Consider the following 21984-nt stretch of genomic DNA (forward strand, 5'->3'; position numbering starts at 1 on the left):
TCAATTATAGCAAACATTTTTGCAATCTTAAAGTCTTGCAAATGTAATGGTCTAATGAACTTATATGTAAGTACTGTAATGCGTATAGGACATGCATGGCTGCAGTCACACATTAATTTAATCTAAATGCAGAAGTAGAATTCAAATTCTACTTGAAAATTCAAATGAGACCTATTCATCAATCCAACTGGTCTCTTAGGACAAAATGTTTATGTCCAGTCATTGGCATTGTTGCAAACTAGGGGGCCCACTAGTTTACAGCATATGTCTAATGACAATACAAATTTATAAAAATAAATCAATTATACAATTTCCAACCAATCTGCCCTATCAAGTGTGACTTAATCCTGCACATCAAATTCACAAAGAATGATTGAAAAGCTATACAGCAGATTTGAAATCTTTGTTTCTGTAAATGTCATTCTTGAACTGACTTGATAAAAACCATAGGTCTGCATCAAGGAATTTATTGTAGAACAAGTAACAGAAAATTTTATGATTGTAATTATGAAATTGTGTATTTTCATGTTTAATTATGGGACATATTTTGATTATGTATAACACTGGTAAACATACTAGTTATATTGGTTTTGCTACTTTCCTTATTTCATCCAGACCAAGTACCTAAATCCAAAATTACATTACATAAACAATTTGGCAACCAAATGAGACCTGTTTGCTAAATATTTGACTCTAAGAGATGGAGACCTTATTTACCACTCGCACTTTTGACATGAATTTCTTGTTTATCTCATAACCCTTCTTTCATTCCACAATATCACCAAAGTCATCAGTGTTAAAGTGTTGCATGGTCACTCAGAAGTTGTTTAGCTGCCTCTCATACATTGGAGCACCACCAGTTAAATAATTCCTTCACCTATGGAGATGTGACAGACCCTGCAAACTACACCTTCTACCTAAAGGCAACGAAAGGATTCGTAGCAGGTCATGTAAACATCCTGGGGAGGATGGCACTGGACACAAATGCTTCTTCAGAACAGAAGGACAATTTCAACTCAGGTGTGATCGACTCAGCGAACCTGATACGACAAGAATTTCTACAGACTGATTACCAGTACAGCCAGTGCAGATGACCACTCTTTTTCTGCACTTATCAACTAATACTGCCTACCCATCAAAGACTTTGGCAGTAGTCTCATTCAGAGATAATCTGATTTTGGCCCCTCAGGAGCTGCTCAGAGTTTGTCCCAAGGGGCCAGGGAAGGTCTGTAAGGAGTGAAATTATCTCCTCATGGAATTAAAACACAGGAACTCAAAACAGCTGCCATGCAATAAAGCAATAAAACTACTGGAATCAGGAGAATCGATCTTCAAAGAGAAAGCAAACAACCCCACCCTGACCTACCCCCCTCTCTTCTCCCACTCTCTCACCTTTCTTCCCAAAAGCTTTTGCTGGAAATCAGTAAGATCATCCACATGTTATATCTTGTGAATATATTGTTTTTCTCCTTCATGTTTGATATCATTTTAATGGTCTCTGTGTGATTGGTAAAATGGTCTCAATTTCATAGCAGTCACATATACTGTAAGAAAGATTGAAAACTTCCATAGAATTGGGTTTGCTGCTATTGGGTGTGTTTTCCCTTTAGGGGCAGATGGGAACCCCCAACCAGGTGCGAGCCTGGGGTTGCGAGAACTCCTGAAAGACCAAAAGGTCTTTGTATTTTTACAACTGATTAGAAGATTTGTTTGTGTTGGTCTGGTATATAAGGCAAGTGGTGAAACAGTACAGGGGGATTTTGTAGCCAAATGAACCCCACTGTATGCAAGAGTCTCTGGAGCTAAACCTCCAAGTCTCCCATGCTGCAGTGTGCCTCTCTGATAGTCAGGAATGCTTTTTCACTCTTAGATACTTCTTTGAGTTACTGAGGTTATGTATGTATCTAAATTGAAACTGAATTGGATTCTCATTGTTTAATTGTGTAATTGGCATGATACATTTTTACCTGACAAATAAAATGTTAAATTTTGCTATTCTGATACGTCCTGAAATCATTATAACTATTAAATCATGGAGGCCGATGTTACCACAAAATAAGACCAGGATTAGACAAACTGGAGGCGCGGGAACGGATGAAGCAGTAGGCACATCCTCTGAAGACCTCCTGATTTCTGCTTATCACTGAAGTTAACAAGTTGAGCATGGGAAAGACTAAGTAAACTACACTTTTGTACGAAGCAAGCAGTAGGCGGCTGGTCAAGAGTGCATTAGTCTCCCACAACCTCTGATTAATTATCAGACTGGCGATTTTGTGACGTATGATCCACGTAAAGGCCGACGTGAGACATAAAAGCGACATTGGGTCCCTGATGAACAGATAATTGAAAAGATGGAATGTCTAGAATAATCAAATTCCCAAATTAATTCATAGTCTATATTTATGATAACCTTTTGATTGGAAATACAGTCTAAATTTAATGATCAATTAAAAATTGGAGTCAGATTAGTATGGAGCCAGATCAAAATTGAAACTAAATCTTGAAGCGCTGTAAAAAGACCGAACATGCAGTAAACCTTCAACCAGATCGCTGGACTGCTTTCGTGCCAGTGAGTGGGTCCTTTCATTTGTGTCGAATAGTTGTTTTTGTGGTGTCTGCCTTCTCAGGGTCATCTGTCGGGCAGGAAACCAGTTTGGTGCGGCTGCACTCTGTTCCTAGAGATTGTTCACTTCCTTATACCTGCTCTGAACTATCTGTATTTTTCCTTCCCATATGTAGAAGTATTTTCTTAAATGATATGTGAACCCCCGCCTACTTGAAGGTTTGTAAGGGTGCTGTAGAAAAGATGGGACTGCCCCATCTTCTTTGGCAGATAACAATAAACCAACTTGTATTAGACTTTGGTGTGTTGTTGTCTATCCCAAGCGCTTGTTGCTGATCCACTCGACAGACCTGAAAAGCTACAGTGACCCAGAACAGAGGTTCTAACAATCTGGTGACCCCGACGTGATGTCTCTGATCAGGTAAGACAAAGTATAGTTTGACTACTTGATTAGTGACATTACTGTGTGTCTGTAATTACGTGACTTGGGCAAGACAGAGTATAGTCTGACTGTCTAATTAGTGATTACTGTTTAACTGCGTAGTAAGGTAAGACAGAGTATAGTCTGACTATCTGTACTGACGTAAGGTATACCCTCAGCGAGGCTGGGAAGAGCGCTATAGAAATCAAAATCGAAAACGAAATTAAAAGCAATAGTGTGAGTGACGAGTTTCGGTCTGTCCCGTGGTGAGGTGAATATCTGTATATACTATCTGTAATATCTGTCATGGGAGCCACCTATCCTAAACCGAATCCTGGCGAAACACCAAGTGATTGGATGAATAGATGTAGTTGGGATTTTTATACAAATTTATGGGTGAATAATTTAGCGGGTTGGACTGAAGCCAATGGGATGTATCCTACATTCTTTTGACCCAAATCATATGGCACAAGCTTTTCGATTGACATATAAAGGCGAAGGTGACCCTGAATGGGACCAAAAATATATGAAAGACGGGTATGATGTTTGGTTAAAAATGCAAACCGTGTGGAATGATAAACAAGGAATTTCATTGCCCAGATCAGTTAAGGGTATCGTGCCAAAAAAGCAGATGGGTAAGAACGAGAAACTATTGTTAGCCGAAGCCGAGTCCAATTTGCAAAAAAACCCAATCGACCAAAGCGACTCAAATTACAAACAAACTCTATCCAGACTTGTCATCTGTTTCCACATTCTCGCCATATGCGCCGCCGCCTTATCCTGCACCCGCGCTTACTTCCGCAGCTCGCTGCGCGCCCCCACCAGCGCCCGTCGAGAAAATAAATGAAGCTAATTTGTGGATAACAAAAAGACAGGGCCACGTAGAAATAACTCCGCCATCCGTCTCGACTTTGAAAGACATTTTGAGCATGTTACCAGAAGTGGACAAACCATTGCATTTCGTGGAAATGTTGATCAAATTGTCGTGTCACAGCCATTTCACTGGCGTAGATTATAAGTTCATAATAATGACAAAAATGGGTAATAAGTCTGATGAGACGCGTCTGCTCGAGGCTGTTCCCTGCCTAAAACCAGAAAATGATCGACCTAAGTGTGTATGTCCAACACACTGATAAAGAGTCTTGCCTGGCAAAGACAACCTTGAAGATAGATAAAGCCTCTATATGTGTGTGTGTCAGTCTCTATCTGCACTCAGTCTCTGTCTGCACTCCATCTAGAGTGTTGAAGCTGACTTCTGCTGATGAAACTGCAAACTATTTTCTTCAGTAAACAACAGCATCTTGTTGAAACACTTATTGAGGCCTCTTGTCTACCTCGCTTGTTAGCTATAGTAAAAACAAAGGGTCACTCGAATTTATACACAGATGAGGCTAAGGGTAATTCACTGGCTGACCTAAATGCAAAAAGGGCTGCTCAAGAGGGACCTCCAAGCCCCATGTTAATATAGCTGTAGTGTCAACCTCAAAAATGACATCGTCAATGATTCCAGATGTTGACCTTGTCGCTGTCCAGAAAGCAGCCAGCGAAACTGACCGTCAATTTTGGTCAGTTTTCTCCGCGTCTCAGGGACCTGATGACCTCTGGCGTGACAAAGATGGTCGACTGTTTTACCGTTTCTCGTCTGCGAATTTCATGGTACCACTCATCGCGGCCGAAGAGGGGTCATAGATACAATGCGAGGTTTATTTTGCGTCGACCAATTACCGCAAACGGTTAATGACATTCTTGACAGATGTTTAATTTGCGCTAAAAATAATATAAGCAAACCTCCAACAAAACATCAACACCTGCCGAGGCCTAACCAACCGTTTACTGAATGGCAGGTTGATTTCACACACATGCACAAGAGGGGACCTTTTAAATACCTCTTGGTGCTTGTGGACAAATTTTCTAAGTGGGTAAAAGCTTTTCCATGTGCCAAAGAAAACGCCAATGTGGTCGTGCAGTTTTTAACCAAAGAAATCATACCCAGATATGGTATCCCGGCGGTATCAATAGATTCCGATAAGGGCACTCCTTTCACATCAAAAGTATCTTAACAAAAGATAAGAAAAGCAATGGTCAGTATGAATACATCTGATTGGACAAGGGTCCTCCCGATTGTCTTAGCAGACTTAAGAATGATGCCTCTGTGGGCCTAATAGAAAAATTTACTGAGTTCTGGGAAAGGGTTAACATGAAACACCCTGAGATCCCTAAAGCTAACTCACACCTTTTTGAAGTGGGCAATCAAGTATTGATAAAGAATCTAAAAACCGGGGGCCTCAATGACTCTCTGTATGATGGGCCTACAGAGATACTAGCGGTGATCAGAACTGCTGTTTCAACTGATCTTTTTCCACAGTGGATTCATGCAACCAGAGTGAACCCCTGAAATAAGACAATGTATTACATGTACTAACTGTTTTTGTTTTCCAGAGCAATAATGTGTATTGTCCTAGCTGGACTCATGGTACCCAACGCTTCAACGCTTTTACCAGAAGGTTTTATGTTTCCTTATTGTTTTAATGGGACATCGGGTGAAAGCGTGACAGGTATAAGTGCTACAAATTGTAAACAAATAATAAACCAAGGGCAGGGTATAGAAAGGTGGCTGCAAAGTTACTGTCCAAGGTTCGAGAGGGGCTCATGTGAGAAGAACACCGCAGCATGTGCTAAGGGAAATAATAGAACTGTTTGTTACACCTCTAGGAACACTGCCTGCATTGAATTGCTCACGCTCTGTGAAGATCCCTGGTCAGAGAAAGGTGCAGTGCTGGCTGATGACTGGTACTGGTACTGTGGAGCAAACGATCAGTGGACAACGTTGACGTCCCTGATGAACATCAGATGAGGTCACACTGGACTCGGTTCTGGAAGTCCATGAATAACCTCAGTTCGGCGTTTCAGACCTCATGAAACAACAGGACATCATGCATTATCGACTGGCATCATTTGTTAACAGCACCACAGCTGCAATGGCAGGGGTACAAAGTGAACTGAAAGCACTGAGACAGGTGGTCATGCAGAACCTGAAAAGCTACAGTGACCCAGAACAGAGGTTCTAACAGCCCTTTTCGTGAGCCTGTCACTTCAAGCGTTGAGTGTAGTTAGGCCTCCCTTCCTCGAGAGGGTGTTCAAACCAAGGCCTCCACTCGGTAGAGCTTCCTCAGCTGAGCGTCGTCAGGCTTTGTTGCGCTCGAGAGAGTCTGTAACCATTAAAGCCTCCCCTCGCTGAAAGCTCCGCTTCCGGGCTTGCTATCGCCCGGAATAATATTGGTGTCTTCCTCGCTATGCTTAGAGCACCTCCTCAAACCCACATTAGTGGTGATTACTCACGCAAGTCGTTGAGCATTCCTTAAAAACCACTTGAGTGGTAAGTGCACTACTTAGGCACTTTATTAAATCCATATTTATGGTAAAGTTCCCTCCCATGAGGGTAGGGTCCTTTTCTGAAATCCTATACGGTGTGAACCACGCAGGGGAATCCTCCGTGCCCATCTTCGAGTTGGTTCCAAAACCCTTAAGTTTTTTCAACTCCACTGATAAGCACAGTGTAATAGGTCTCCTCTCTGTCACAGCCACAGTACTGAGACCTTCACTCTCACAGTTATAGCAGCTGACAGGCCCTTGGGTGCCTCGCTGACTATTTTTTTGGGGGAGTGCTGTCTTCCACTCACCAAAAAACTAGTGTTGCAGGCTTCTCTCTCTAGAGATGCAGTCTCGGAGCCTCCACTACACAGAGCTATGAGATAATTGCTATTCTGCATTGTTAGCTCTACTGTGAGTATTTGCCACTTCTTTGAGCGTCGAGTGTAGCCAGGCCTCCCCTCGCTTAGAGCGTTCACTTTGAGGCCTCCACTCTGAAGAGTTTCCCTAAGGGGAGCGTCGTAGGCCTCCTCTCGCTTTAGAGAGTCTTTCTGCTGAAGCCTCCCCTCTCCAGAAGCTCCGCTTTCAGGCTTTGCTACCGCCTAGAGATTGCAATCCGGTGATCCTCTCGCTATGCTCTGGGCACCCATTCAAAACCACATCTGTGGTGTTTACTCACGCAAGTCCTTGAGCACTCCTTAAAATCCACATGAGTGGTAAATGCGTTTTATGCATTTTTCTCAAATCCACATTGGTGGTGTAAGGATGGATTTCAGCAAGCAAGAATTTCAACATACAGTAAAGCAATAAAATCTTGAGATAAAATCTGCGAGAAAAGGAAAAAACAATATGTGGCCCAATTTGGTCATCCCCCCTTTCCCCCCCCATGGTTTGTTTCCTTCCTCTCGAGTGTGACAGATGCAGATAGGAGGTCAATATAACTTCTTCAGGTGTGAATGGAAAATAGTATCTCTCTCCCTCACCAATAGAGCAGGCCCACACAAAACTGCTCTCCTGCTGAGCAAGCGTCTCAATCAACATCTTTTTGATAACCATTTGTCTCTACCCCCAAGGAAGTCCTGATAAAGTTTCACATACATTTGGGTGCTAAATGTTTATGATGCTGTGTTCTGGGTATTTAAAGAGAAGTTGCAAACCACTCGAGGAAGAACTGCAACCAGACTTCCCGCACAACTTCTGTGTGTCTTTATTGCCAGGTATGCTGACTGAAGTTTATTTGTTTTAAGTGTTTATTTTGTTTTGTTTTGTTTTATTTTTATTTTCACTTTCTGCTGATCAGTTGTGTAAAATGTTTGAATTACTTTGAATTGAAAATATTCCTGCCTGGCAAAAATAAATGTTAATCTTGATTAATTTTTGATATTGTCTGAAATCATTAATTTAGTAGGTTAGTGACTGCTGGTGTTTCCGCATCTTCGCGTGCTAGGGTGAGTCAGGCCGAGAGATTAATGTACGAAGCCGGGGGCGCGTCATTAAAGCTCGGGAGTTCTGATCACCAAACTGGCCTAGCACGCTATTTCTTAGGGATTGCATAAAAAATTATTCTTTTTGAGTCTATTGAGGAAATGGCTGCATTAAGGTAAGCAATCTACGGATTAGCCGCTGACTACGGACCTGGACTAGCCCAGATGTGTCGTGAGTCTGTTTTGGCCAGACAGGTCTCTAAGTGACCCAGGCTCCTAATGAACGATGAACGGAAACTAGGAAATATTATAATTAATTAATGATCTAAATTTGGATCACAACTAGAGGGATCAGCAGTAAAGTTTTATAACTAATAATGAAATCACGAGAAATTGGAGTCAGATAAATTATACAAAAGGTCAGAATAAAATTGGGAAAAGAAAGTTTTAGTAATAATAAAAGTGATTTTTTACAGAAGCACCGAAAGACTCTTACACGCATTCAGCCTTCGACCAGTTACTGGATTCCGGCTGGTGGGTGGACCTTACAGTGGTAAAGGTCTCCCCCAGCTGGTGGGTCCTTTTCTAAGTCCTTTACGGTGTGGGCCACGCAGGTAAACCTCAGTTCCCATCTTCTGAGTTGTTTTTTTACGAAAAACTTTTTTCGTTTTTCCAACTCCAATCCAGATAGCACTGCTAGCAGGATTGAGTGTTGACGCCTCTTCTGGCCTCCACTCTCCAGAAGCGCTCCACGTAGGTAGGCAAGGCAAGGCAAGGCAAGGCAAGGCAAGTTTATTTATATAGCACATTTCATACACAATGGTAATTCAAAGTGCTGTACATAAAAATGAATTAAAATCACAATAGAACATCACATCACATCACATAAAAAGCATAAAAATCATCTTACGTCAGTACAGATAGTCAGACTATACTCTGTCTTACCTTACTACGCAATCAAACAGTAATTACTGATCAGACAGTCAGACTATACTCTGTCTTGCCTAATCATGCAATCACACAGTATTTCAATTTGTATAGCGCTCTTCCCAGCCTCTCGCTGAGGGTATTCTTACGTCAGTACAGATAGTCAGGCTATACTCTGTCTTACCTTACTACGCAATCAAACAGTAATTACTGATCAGACAGTCAGACTATACTCTGTCTTGCCCAACCATGCAATCACACAGTATTTTAAAATGAATTAGCACAGTAAAATGATTATACATAAAATAATGCAGTCTGTTCGGACGTAACACAGTGCTCATTCAATAAATGCACAACTAAACAGGTGAGTTTTGAGTCTGCATTTAAATGTGGCTAATGTATTAGCAGATCTGATCTCTTCTGGAAGCTGATTCCAACTGCGGGCGGCATAATAGCTAAAAGCGGATTCCCCTTGTTTTCTGTGAACCCTTGATATTACTAACTGACTCGATCCTAGTGATCTGAGTTGTCTGTTAGGTTTGTATACAGTGAGCATATTTGCAATGTATGTAGGTCCTAGGCCATTGAGTGCTTTATAAACAAGTAAAAGTACTTTAAAATCTATCCTAAACATAACTGGAAGCCAGTGTAAGGACCTGAGGACTGGTGTAATATGCTCTGATTTTTTGGTTCTAGTCAGAATCCTGGCAGCAGCGTTCTGTATGAGCTGCAGCTGTCTAATGATCTTCTTGGGAAGGCCAGTGAGGAGACCATTACAATAGTCCACCCTGCTGGTGATAAAGGCATGAACAAGTTTCTCCAAATCTTGACGGGAAACAAAACATCTAATTCTTGCAATGTTTTTGAGATGGTAGTATGCTGATTTAGTTACTGCTGTAACATGGCTACTGAAACTGAGGTCTGACTCCAGAATCACACCCAGATTCTTGACTTGATTTTTTGTTTTTTGACCCCTAGTGTCAAGGTACGCATTTACCTTATGAACTTCATCTTTGTTTCCAAATGCAATGACTTCCGTTTTCTCCTTGTTTAACTGTAAAAAGTTTTGGCACATCCAACTGTTAATTTCATCAATGCATTGGCAGAGAGAGTCAATGGGGCTGTAGTCATTTGGCGATAAGGCTAGGTAAATCTGGGTATCATCTGCATAGCTGTGATATGATATTTGGTTCTTTCTCATTATTTGACTTAGTGGGAGCATATACAGGCTGAACAACAGCGGCGCTAGAATTGAGCCTTGTGGGACTCCGCATGTCATGGACGTCCACTTAGACTTATGTTCTCCTATACTCACATAATAGCCTCTCCCTTCTAAGTATGACCTAAACCAATTTAGAACCATCCCAGAAAGCCCGACCCAGTTTTCCAGTCTATCTAAAAGAATGTTATGATCGACAGTGTCGAACGCAGCACTGAGATCTAGTAGTACCAGCACTGATATTTTGCCAGAATCTGAATTTAGGCGAATATCATTTATTATCTTTATGAGCGCTGTCTCTGTGCTATGATGTTGTCTGAAGCCAGATTGGAAATGGTCCAGGTATCCATTTGAGTTTATGTAGTGATTCAGCTGATTGAAAACAACCTTTTCAATAATCTTGCTTATGAAAGGAAGATTTGATATTGGTCTATAGTTGCTCAATATGGTGTTATCAAGATTTTTCTTTTTCAGAAGGGGCTTAACAGCTGCAATTTTCAGGGAGTTTGGAAAAGTCCCAGAAAGAAGTGAGGTGTTCACCACTTTTAAAAGATCTGCTTCTAAACAGTTAAGCACACTTTTGAAAAAAAGATGTGGGAAGTGTGTCAAGGTGGCAGGTTGACGATTTGAGGTGCTGTACTGTTTCTTCCAAAATGTTGCTATCGATTTCTTCAAAAGTAGACATAATGACTTCTTTTTGAAATTGCGGTCGAATCTGTCTGACCTCTGCATAACTTGAGGGTGTGCTAATTGTCTTTCTGATATTATTGATCTTCTCGGAAAAGAAGGAAGCAAACTCATCACACTTGCTGTCAGAGAGCAGTTCACTAGGGATCTGACTAGGGGGGGTTGTTAGTCTCTCAACGGTAGCAAAAAGAGTGCGAGTGTTGTTTAGGTTGCTGTTTATAAGGTTCGAGAAGAATGTTTTTCTAGCTTTACCTAGTTCAACATTGAAAGCATGAAGGCTGTCTTTATAGATGCTATAGTGAATTTCAAGTTTTGTCTTCCGCCACATCCGCTCAGCTTTCCTGCATTGTCTTTTCATACTCTGTACTGCTGTTGATTTTCTCCACTGTGATTTCTGTCCAATTATCTTTCTGTTTTTTATAGGTGCAATGTCATCAATGACATTCTTAACTTTTGAGTTAAAGGACTCCAGGAGAAAATCAACAGAGTCTGCAGAAATGCTTGGCATTGAAGATATAGCCTTCATAAATAGCACACTCGTGTTATCGTTAATGCATCTCTTTCTGACAGAGTCTGATCTAGATTCAGTGGTAGCAGAGATCAATATATCAAAGAAAATACAGAAGTGATCAGATAGTGCTACATCCTTGATAACAGTGGATGAAATGTTTTGACCCTTACTGATGAGTAAATCAAGAGTGTGTCCACGATTGTGTGTGGGCCCATGCACATGCTGAATCAGGTCAAACGTGTTCAAAACCGTTATAATTTCTTTTGTAGTTTTGCTTTCTGCATTGTCTATGTAAACATTAAAATCCCCTGCAATAGCAAAACAGTCAAACTCTGAACAAATCATTGATAGCAGTTCTGTGAACTCTTCAACAAAGGCTGGAGAGTATTTAGGGGGCCTGTAAATAATGATAAACAGAATGCGAGCACCTTTCAGTACAATCCCTAGATATTCAAAAGACAAGTACCGACCAAATGACACTTGTTTGCATTCATAGACATCTTTAAATAGGGCAGCTACACCACCTCCCCTTTTGACAGTTCTGCAGACATTCATGAAAGTAAAGTTAGGAGGGGCTACTTCATTGAGGACTGTTGCACAAGAGCTGTCTTCTAACCATGTTTCATTTAAAAACATAAAATCCAGGTTGTTTGTGGTTATAAAATCATTGATCAGAAGTGATTTATTTTTTAGTGAGCGAACATTTAATAGTGCTAGCTTGATGGCATCACTTTTTGTCTCTAGAGCAATCTTAGTTTGATGCCTAATAAGCCTCAGATTAGATGTGTGAACTGTACGGTTTGAAAGGGCCTTAGACTTTCTATCACATATTAAAACAGAAATAGGGAAAGCTACAGGCACACTGTGTTCCCGCTTGTTTTGTAAACATTCCTGATTGTTTCTGCTACCGTAGCGGGGACCCGACACATATCACTGAGAGCTGTTATCAGTTATTTTTGGTTCACTCACAGCAGATGCAGGAGGGTTTGAGCCCTGGCGTTGTGGCAGTGGCCGGAGAGCTCTCACTGGAGGAGGAGGGTGAGCTGGGCCCACAGGCTTTGGTGGTTTTGGCGCCTGCCGTTTTTTAGATGATAACTGGGGGCTTGCAGCAAAAGAGTGGGAGAGTCTGGTTCCAGCATATACCAGTTCCTCCATTTTCTGTGAGAAGCCTAGAAGTGGAGATGCTGGAGAGAGGGATAATGTGTCTGGTGAATGGAGCTCTGGCTCTGGTGTTTCCGGTGGCTGAAATATGTTGTCCTGGCTTCCCTGACTGTTTACCAGAAAGTCATCTTTCGGTGCTGAGTCTTGGAGCTGTTGTAGTACGTCACAGTCTGTCTGTGACAAGCTCTGTGAGCAGGGCTCAGCCAGGAAAGTGTCCATAAGCAGTGCTTGTTGTGACTGCGTGGCGTTGTCAGTGTCCTTGTTGGTTGTGTTGGCCACATGATGACTCTGAAGCTGATAAGATGTCCTGTCGTCACTTTGTCCAAGTGTGTGTGTGCCATTCATGTTGGGTGGACTCACACATTCTACTGAAGGATGCCGGAGTGAAAAATAGATATTGTCCTTAAGCACTCTCGCACCAAGTTTGTTTGGGTGAAGGCCGTCCAGTTTGAACAGTTGTCTATGGCCCCAGAAAAGATTGAAGTTATCAATGAAGTTGACTCCTTTTAGACTGCAGGTTCTTTGTAGCCAGGTATTTAGTCCAAGCAACCGTGAAAACATGTTAGTTCCCCTTGCTGGGAGTGGTCCACTGATGAACGACTGAATTTCAAGTCTTCGAAGTGTTTCAATGAGTTCACCGAAATCCTTCTTTAGGAGCTCTGACTGCTCTTTCTGAATATCGTTCTTTCCCACATGGATGATGATTCGATTTGCAGTCTTGTGCTTCATTAGAATGTTCTGAAGTTCCTTGTTCACATCAGAGACGGTTGCTTGAGGACAGCAGCATGTAGTTGTAGTTCTGCTACTGATATTTCGGTAACACTTTCTATGAAGCCCGTATTTATAATACATTATAAGGGTATTCTTAAGGCATTATAATGAATGCATAATTCATTATAAAAAACCTTATAATATGTTATATCATCTCATGAGTATTCATAAGAACAGTTTTAATGTATTATAATTTGTACTTTTTTGTGGTTATAGCTTTTAAGAGAATGATTACCTCCTCATAGTTATAACGTATTATAAGTCTCATATCTTGCCATGTTTCTCATGTCACTTTAGCATACAAAGACCACTTATAAGTAATTATAATAATATTTCCGAAAGAACCCTAAGATCAGGTATCAGTTTAGATAAATGTGTAATATAAACAGTTGGATGATTTTGATGGTACCCTTCAGACAGCTTTTGATAAGTAACTTTGCAACTGCATGTCAGCTAGCAGTAATTATTATTATGCTGAATATATGCTAACACTAAATTTCGATGTTTCCCCAAAAGACAAATTATTATGTTATATTATAAGTAACTTTGCAAGTACATGAACATTCTACCTAGCCCAACCATAACCTAAGCCTACTAATACTCTAAGGAGTGTTAGTTGGCATGTAGTTAGAAAGTTTAAGCTTATAGTCAATAGACTTAGGGGACCATCAAAATAAAACGTAATATAATGTAAAAAATAAATGTAATATGATATAGTCCATTATAAATGAAGAAGATTTAATATGCCGTTCATTGTGTGTTATAAATGATCATAATTTTAAAAGTTATAACCTCAAATACTCAAGTATTATAATGTATTATAATTGTTGTTATGATTATTCATGAGATGGTATAACATATTATAAGGTTTCTTATAATGCATTATGCATTTATTATAATGCCTTAGAAATACCGTTATAATGTGTTATAAATAGGGGCTTCATAGAAAGTGTTACCGATATTTCTGATAATGGAGTCACCCACTATGAGTGTCCTGGGCTCGGCTGCGCTCTGAGCTGAGTGCCGCTGTCTGCTCGACCTTGCACGGCTGTTTATAGCAATGTTAGCAGTTGGCTGACATGATACATGTTCAGTCGCATTTGGGGATTCCTCACCCACATTCATTAATGTTTCAAATCTGTTTTCTAGCTGTATAGGGGGTGGTAAAACACCAGCCTTTGCAAGCCTTCTCATAGCTGTATCTGGGGTAGAGGATGATACCGCAGCAATACGAGATACTCTTGACAGTCTGATGTCTCGAGTGCCTTTGGGTCTCGCTCCCTGTTTGTGCCATCGATTTGTGTGTCGATCAGTTTTGGCTTGTTCCTCTACACTTATAAAATGTCGATATTGACTAGATTCACAGGACTCACCGGCTGTATGCTGAGGGGGTCCGTGATGATGATCTTCTGTGTGTTCCGCCTGTTTTGGAAGTCCAGCAAGTAACTTTGTTTCTAAAACCACAATTCTTTGTAAAAGTCTGTGGCAGTTTGTGCAGCAAGTAGATTCCAGAAGAGGCATTTTCTTTCTTGTCTGTTGAAAGTAGGCAGCTGTGTTTTCCCGTCTCCGGAATGTAAACTGCTCGCAGTGGGAGGCAAAAAGTATCCTTTTTTCGTGATGTTTGTATCAAAAATGTGTTGTCTGAGCACTGTGCTGATCTGCTGAAGTTAGATATTAGAAAAATCTGAGAAAAGTTCAAAAGCAGGGAGCAAAGCGCGGAGCAGTAAGCAAAAGCGTCCGAACAGTAGCAAAGCCGGAAGCAAAGGTAATTCTGTCGCACAGGCTATTCAGCCTCGCGGATTACCTTCAGGGTTGAAGTGTAGATAGGTCGTGAGACCTCCACTCTCAGAGTTCTTCTTTGCTAAGCACGGAAGTGTGTCAGGCTTCCTCTCTTGAAAGCCTCCACTCTCCAGACTCCACTCAGGTAGTACTGTCGCATAGGCAAGTCAGCCTCGCTGATCACCTGTAGTGTTGAAGTGTAGTTAGGTCATGGGACCTCCACTCTTAGAGTCTTTTTCTGCCCACAAAATATCGCCACCAGACTCCACTCAGGTACTGTCACATAGGCTATTCAGCCTCGCTGATTACCATCAGTGTTGAAGTGTAGTTAGGTCATCAGACCTCCACTCTCAGAGTCTTTCTTCTATAGAGTGTTGTCAGGCTTCTTCTCCGAAGCCTCCACTCTCTAGACTCCACTCAGGTACTGTCGCATAGGCTATTCAGCCTCACTGATTACCATTAGTGTAGAAGTGTAGTTAGGTCATGAGACCTCCACTCTTAGAGTCCTTCGTTGCCTCCAGAGATTACACTAGAAATAGGTAGTCCGACTGCACAGGCTATTCAGCCTCGCGGACTACCTCTAGTATTGGGTGTAGATAGGTCACAGACCTCCACCCTTAGAGTTGTCCTCTGCTGGGTGCAAAGTGGTACCAGGCTTCCTATTACCAAAGCCGCCACTCCGCAGAAACTCCACTCAGGTAGTTCTGCTGCACAGGCTATTCAGTCTCACTGACTACCCTCAGTGTTGAAGTGTAGATGGGTCACGAGAGCCCCACTCTTAGAGTTTTCCTTTGCAAGACACAGAGTGTTTTTTGGCTTCCTTTGAAGCAGTCACTCCTCAGAAACTCCATGTAGGTAGTTCTGCTGCACAGGCTATTCAGCCTCACTGACTACCTCCAGGTTTTGAGTGTAGAGGTGTCACGGCACCTCCATTCTTAGAGTTGCTCTCTGGAAGGCACAGAGTGTTGCCAGGCTTCCTTTCGTTGAAGCCTCCACTCCTCAGAAAATCTCCACTTAGACAGGTCTGCTGCACAGGCTATTCAGCCTCACAGACTATCATCAGTGTCAAGTGTAGTTAGGTCATGAGACCTCCACTCTGAGATTCCCTCTGAGCAGAAACTCCACTCGGGTAGTTCTGTTGCACAGGCTATTCAGCCTCACTAAATACCCCCAGTGTCGATTATAGCAGGCCATTTAGGCCTATATCTGTTAGCACTGAATGTTGTCAGGTCCCTAGAGCAGACATTCGTTCTGCTGAGACCTCCATTCTCTAAAACTCCGCCCATTATGCAAGGGCATTTATGAGCTTCATCACTTAGGGAGCTAAGTGTATTAGGCCCCCTCTAGGCCTCCACGCTTGAGAGTTACGTGCGCAGGTAGCCGAGCTAGCCGTGACAGGTCAGGCTGGGCCCCAGCGACTCTCGCTGAAGCAGGGGTGATGTTGCTTCTTGAATCCTCATTCAGTCAGTTTGATCACTTATCCCTCGGCATGGCAGCATTGGTATAAACGTTCCCATAGTGTCCACCAGGACGCAGCGTAGAGTTCCCTCCGGAAGGGAACGTCTAGGTTACGTATGTAACCCCTGTTCCCTGAGGACAGGGAACGAGACGCTGCGTCTCGGGGCCATGCCTCGGGCCCTGCACATACCTCTGTCAGACAAAAAGATGGTGTTGTGCTCTCAGGCACCTGCTTTTATACTAGCAGGCGCCCGTTGATGACGTCACAGGCTGGCGCCGGCCAGTGTCAAGTTCACTGTCGTTGTTCTATAGCTTGTTTCAGAACCGGTCATGCTGAAGGCAGTTCCCATAGTGTCCACCAGGACGCAGCATCTCGTTCCCTGTCCTCAGGGAACAGGGGTTACATACGTAACCTAGACGCTTTTTAACGATTCAGTGTGGATGAGAAATGTTTGGAAAACACTAGTGCGGACCGAGAGCATTTTATAATGAAAATGCTGTATCTATAGCCGTAGCCTGAATTAATTTGGTGACAGTGCCACCTATTGGTTAACATTTTCATACTATTGTAATCTGGGTGTCACTGTATTATTCTTTATATTTGTATAAAACCTGCCGATGATGTGACTGGCCCAGTAATTGCTGCTGCAGTTATATTTTCTCTTCTTTCCATTGACAGACAGTGATTGTTATTTACTTGAGATTTGATGTGTATCAGCTCCAACAGGGACAGATGCGTTTGTTCTTCCCGTAGCCTGAGCTGTGAGAAAGAGAGAGAAATACTCACTGAGAAACATAAATCACACAATCACATCAGCAAAGAGATTCATTTATGTCACACATCACACTGGTATGGGGGGATTGGCCATCTGGCAATTCTGGCAAATGCCAAAGGAGAATGGACCATTTTTCTTTAATGTGGGCCGGCCCACTGTGTAAATATATATAAGAATGAATTATAGTAAATATGTATGTCGCCTATATTCGTCACGCGGCCCACTTGAGTCAAACATTCTAATTAATTCAGCTCGCTCAGCTCAGTGCAGTGGCTCAAAAGCGCTCATCAATGACAAAATGTTTGAAATAGCCAATCAAAGTGTAGAAGGTGGGGTTAAACGTTCACAGAGCTGAGCTGCGAGACACTTGAATGCAAGCTAAGGCAATGTAAGCGGATAAACATGATGAGACAATTCAGCAATATTTGCTAACTATTTAGGATATAAATGTTAAACGACAGACATTTATCAGGGATGCTAAATACTACTGGCCTTTTCAAATTTCTTAATGCCATTTACGATATTTATCGCAGCGTAAGATAAAAGTGAATGTTTGTAAATCTCTATCCAGGCTTTCTTCTGTAATTTCACGTGCCTAAGAAAATGTTGAAAAAATATAATTCTCAAACTTACTCCAGCTCATTGTAAATCTGAAGACTTTCTCTTGCAAGTGGCGTGATTAAAAAATTTTTATATATTAGGATATAATAAAAAGATTATTTGCTATTTTACATGAATTATTGTCACACCCCAGGACTTTTGAGTTGGTTTCTCCCATCATTTCCCCCCGCAGTTCTGTGTGTTTTCGTTTCTTCCTCATTGTCTGCACCTGTGTTTGCTAATCAGACTGTGTATTTACTGTGTGCTTCCCCTCCTGCCTTTTCGGATATTAACGTTACCTCCCTGTGTTCCTTGTGGATTATTAAAGACTGTTTGTTTCACTACGACGTTGTTCGTCTGTTCCTGCCTGAATTGTGACAATTATTTTATATACAACTGGCGGTCAAATGTTTGAAATAATTATTTATTTTTTGAAAGAAGGCTGAATTATTATGACCATAAATACAGTAAAAATAATAACATAAATTATTATATTTAAAAAAGTGGTTGTCTGTTAAAGCTATTTTAAAATGTCATTTATTCCTGTGATCAAAGCTGAATTTTCAGCATCATTACTTCGGTCTTCAGTGTCAAATGGAAATTATTCTAATATACCGTTTTGCTGCTTAATTGTTAACAGTTATTATTTCTGATCAATTATAATGGTTCTGATTTATTATTGTTATAATGTTGACGTGCTGGATGAACCAGACGAGGAATACAATAAACACTATTTTAATATAATCTTCTGATACACAAGCAGGAACACAGATTACTTCCACACACGCAGGACATGTAACGATTAAAGACCGACATCAACTGAAGATACAAACAGACTTATAAAGACAGACTAATAATAAAACACAGGTGACACAGATGACTACTGAATACAAGGACAGGTGCTACATATAACTCTTAACAAGGACTAAACTTAGGCTACGTTTACATTAATCCGGATACATTCGAAAACAGAGTTTTAATTTTAAAACGCTCTCCGTCCACACTAGCGTTTCCAAGCTTTTTCCAAGTTTCTCATCCACACTGAAACGTAGGAAAACATCAAATTTGCCTTACTGTGCATTTGTAAAGCCTCCAAAATTATACAGACGCAATAACTTTTCACGCAATTCTTCTGGCGGGATAATTTACGGAAATATCTCATCATCCACTGACGCGTCTATATCGCGCTCATTTATATTTTATCTGAAAAGCAGTTGTCGTCATGTTTTGTAGGACAGCAACTGTGAGTACATTTTTGTCATCATTTTAGGACTGTAATTTGAAGAGTGTACAAGTTAAATCTCTTTAGCAGCGGTGTGACAGTGAATAGCACAGCCACAATTACTGCTGTAAACAAAGATATCTATTGGTAGAATATGCGTCACATGGCTATAAATATGCGTCATCGTTTTCAAAAGCCTCCGTTTTCACAGTCCACGCTACAAGGTGAAAATGGCGTTTTCAAATTTAATTCAAAATTCCAAATTTTTTTGGCCGGAGTTTTTAGAAATAATCGTTTTGTGTGATAAAAACGGGGTTTTCATGTAAATGAGAGGCCAAACCGCAGGGAAATATCTGCGTCTTCCCTTCGTGTAAACGGGGCCTAAATGGACAGATCGACGGGGTAAGATAAAAGAAAGAAAACAATGATATAAACAGACATAACTGACAATTATCAATACTAAAAACTGTTTTTGTTTAATATTTTTGTGGAAACTATGATACTTTTAATTTTTCTAGAATTATTTGATGAATACAAATTTAAAGAACAGCATTTATTTGAAATATAAATAATGTGTAATAAGTATTAATATCTTTCCTGTCACTTAAATCTTCAAATGCAACCTTGTTAAATAAAATAATTAATTTATATATTTTTTAATATTACTCTAGACTGAATGGTAATGTATTACATTGTTCATCAAAATATGATGCAGCACAACTGCTTTGAACACTGATAATAATCAGAAATGTTTCTTCATCAGAAAATCTGAATGATTTCTAAAGGACCAACAGAAAAGCACCATAAAAACAGTCCACATTCTGCACTAGTGTTTTAGAGCAGAGCATTGCATCATTTGGACTGATATTATGGCAGGTATTTAACTTTAGTGATACTAAACTTTCCCTCAAAAAGAGATAAAAATAATTATTCTAAATTATTTACTATTTGTCACATACACCAGGAAAGACAAATTCTAAAGAAGTATGCCAGTCATTCATTAAAAGTATTTTATTTCTGTATTGCATTTTTTTTTTGTTACTAAGTGTTACTGATGTTAAAAATGTCCCTGTGCATAATGAGCTGGAGGGTTTATGGTGTGGAGGGCCACTCTGTGCCAGAAAGTCCAGGGCCGTATTTTAGCCCTAGTCCACCACAACACAAATGGACAATCACATTACAGTCACAGTAAAATAAACATTACCTTGCTTGTGTTTGTTCTCCAGCTGTTCAGCCAGATTATTCTGGTTAATCTTCTTCAGGATGCCAACCATGATCTTCACAGCTTCTTCTGCTCCAAAACGGTCCACCATCTTATCCACTGTATTTATCCTATCTGCATTCTCCATTTCAGACTTTGATACACACTCATGATCGTCCCGTAAGTGCCGCTGAAACCACTTCAGATCAGCATTTTCCAGGTCCATCAGTGTTTTCTCAAGCAGATCTTTAACAGATGCCATCATCCTTCACTGATTCACAGCTGCAGGACAACAAGAAGATCAAGAAGTAATTTCACTCTTTACACGAGGATATAAGTGCTCAAATGTTACTTGGATTATGAAGCTGTGAGCAGAGAAAAAATTAATGAAAATAACATATTGAACAATTGTTTTGAGATTTGTTAGCAAAAAAAAAATAATAATAATAAAAAATAAAAATACAAGAAATCTGATGTCATTTCAGTATCATATGAACTAGTATTTACCAACCATAAATAATGATGATGCAGATGTTTTTTTGTTTCTTCACTGAACTACATCTTGGACAGAATTTCTGAAACTCTTTTCAATTCTGCATTTTTGTAGGATTTAGAAAGGGAGAAGTTTTCTTCAGAACTTAAACTTGTTAAACCAGAACAATTTCAGAAAACTAATAAAAAATGATTTTCAACCGACTTGAACATAGGTGAGAGTAGGGCTGGGCGATATGGCAAAAATGTAATCTCGATAATTTTTTCCTACGATAACAGGATAACAATATATATTTCGATATAAGCTGTTGATGTTGCCAGCTTTAAAATAGTATCCCAACAATGACTGAAGCCACAAAAATTAAAGGGTTGATTAAATTACATTTTAAAGTACAGTTTATTAACAAAAACAGATTACAGATTTGGCCTTAAAAATTAAAAAATGTCCCCCTTGGGAAAAAGTCCCGGGGCCCCACGCAATTGCGTGCTTTGCAATTTGCAATTGAACAAGATGTTTATTTTCTCTATTAAATGTTGAGCTATTTAAATTAGAGGCAACCACTGCATTTTTAAACAATCTACAGTATAAATGACAAAAAATAAACGACACAGTTCTTTCTTAATTGTATTAAGTGCAGACAATTCAGCCATAATCGAAGTAGGCTACTCTCGAAATATTCAAAGTGCAAATAGAGATCGAATATTTCAAGCATGATACAGAGCTATAGACAACTACCACCACAACCTATCATAGCCCACATACTAATAACAGCCTAGATATGTCATGTAGCCTAATTTGTGTGCATTGGGGATTCGCTCTCTAAACGTGGGGTAATAAAATTACTTTTGAATGTGCGTGCGCGTTTTGCTTTCAGTTTCAGTTTTAACAAACACACAAAACTCTCGGTCATTCTACAACACAAGACATTAATTTAGCAAAAAAGAAATTAAAGTGGGTGGACACAAACTAGGATTTTGAAAAGTGTGTCCCAGTGTAAATTACGCCTCTACATGAGTTGAACTCTGCCGCTGAGTTATTATCTGATGTAAATGTATGGACAGAAGGCGCCAGAATTGCATTGGACATAATGTGCGCTGTAGCACGAAATACAGTAGACTACACTTCTTCAAAAGCAGAATGAGAATACCTTTTAATGATCCACAATCAAAAATCATCATATCACACACCCCTAATAGCAATGCAGTTTGTGCCAATCTGGAAAAGAGGTTGGTTAAGAGGGGGAAAAAGCGGAGTGCAGTGTCGGTGACAGGCGGTGATTGACGGCTAATATATAAAATTCTGCATTAAAGTTAAGAATGTAACGAAGTTTAAATGGTTATGTAATGTTGGAGAGAACAGCGAGGCTGTCACTGTATCAGCTCACAGCAGTCTGTGCAGTAGT

At 40.5% G+C, this 21984-nt stretch overlaps 1 protein-coding gene across 1 annotated transcript in view; it reads right to left on the reverse strand.

Annotated features, from left to right (window-relative positions):
• The window catches only part of LOC141293494 (protein NLRC3-like), a 92681-nt gene extending 72330 nt beyond the window's left edge, over positions 1 to 20351 (reverse strand). Inside the window, exons 1-2 of the mRNA XM_073825528.1 lie at positions 20093 to 20351; positions 16988 to 17050 (exon numbers count right to left, since the gene is read on the reverse strand). Coding sequence (XP_073681629.1) covers positions 16988 to 17050; positions 20093 to 20351 — 322 coding nt within the window. The remainder of the gene's footprint in view (positions 1 to 16987; positions 17051 to 20092) is intronic.
• Positions 20352 to 21984: the final 1633 nt, after the last annotated feature.

Source organism: Garra rufa, chromosome 20 (assembly GCF_049309525.1).
Source record: "Garra rufa chromosome 20, GarRuf1.0, whole genome shotgun sequence".
NCBI classification, from domain to species: Eukaryota; Metazoa; Chordata; class Actinopteri; order Cypriniformes; family Cyprinidae; genus Garra; species Garra rufa.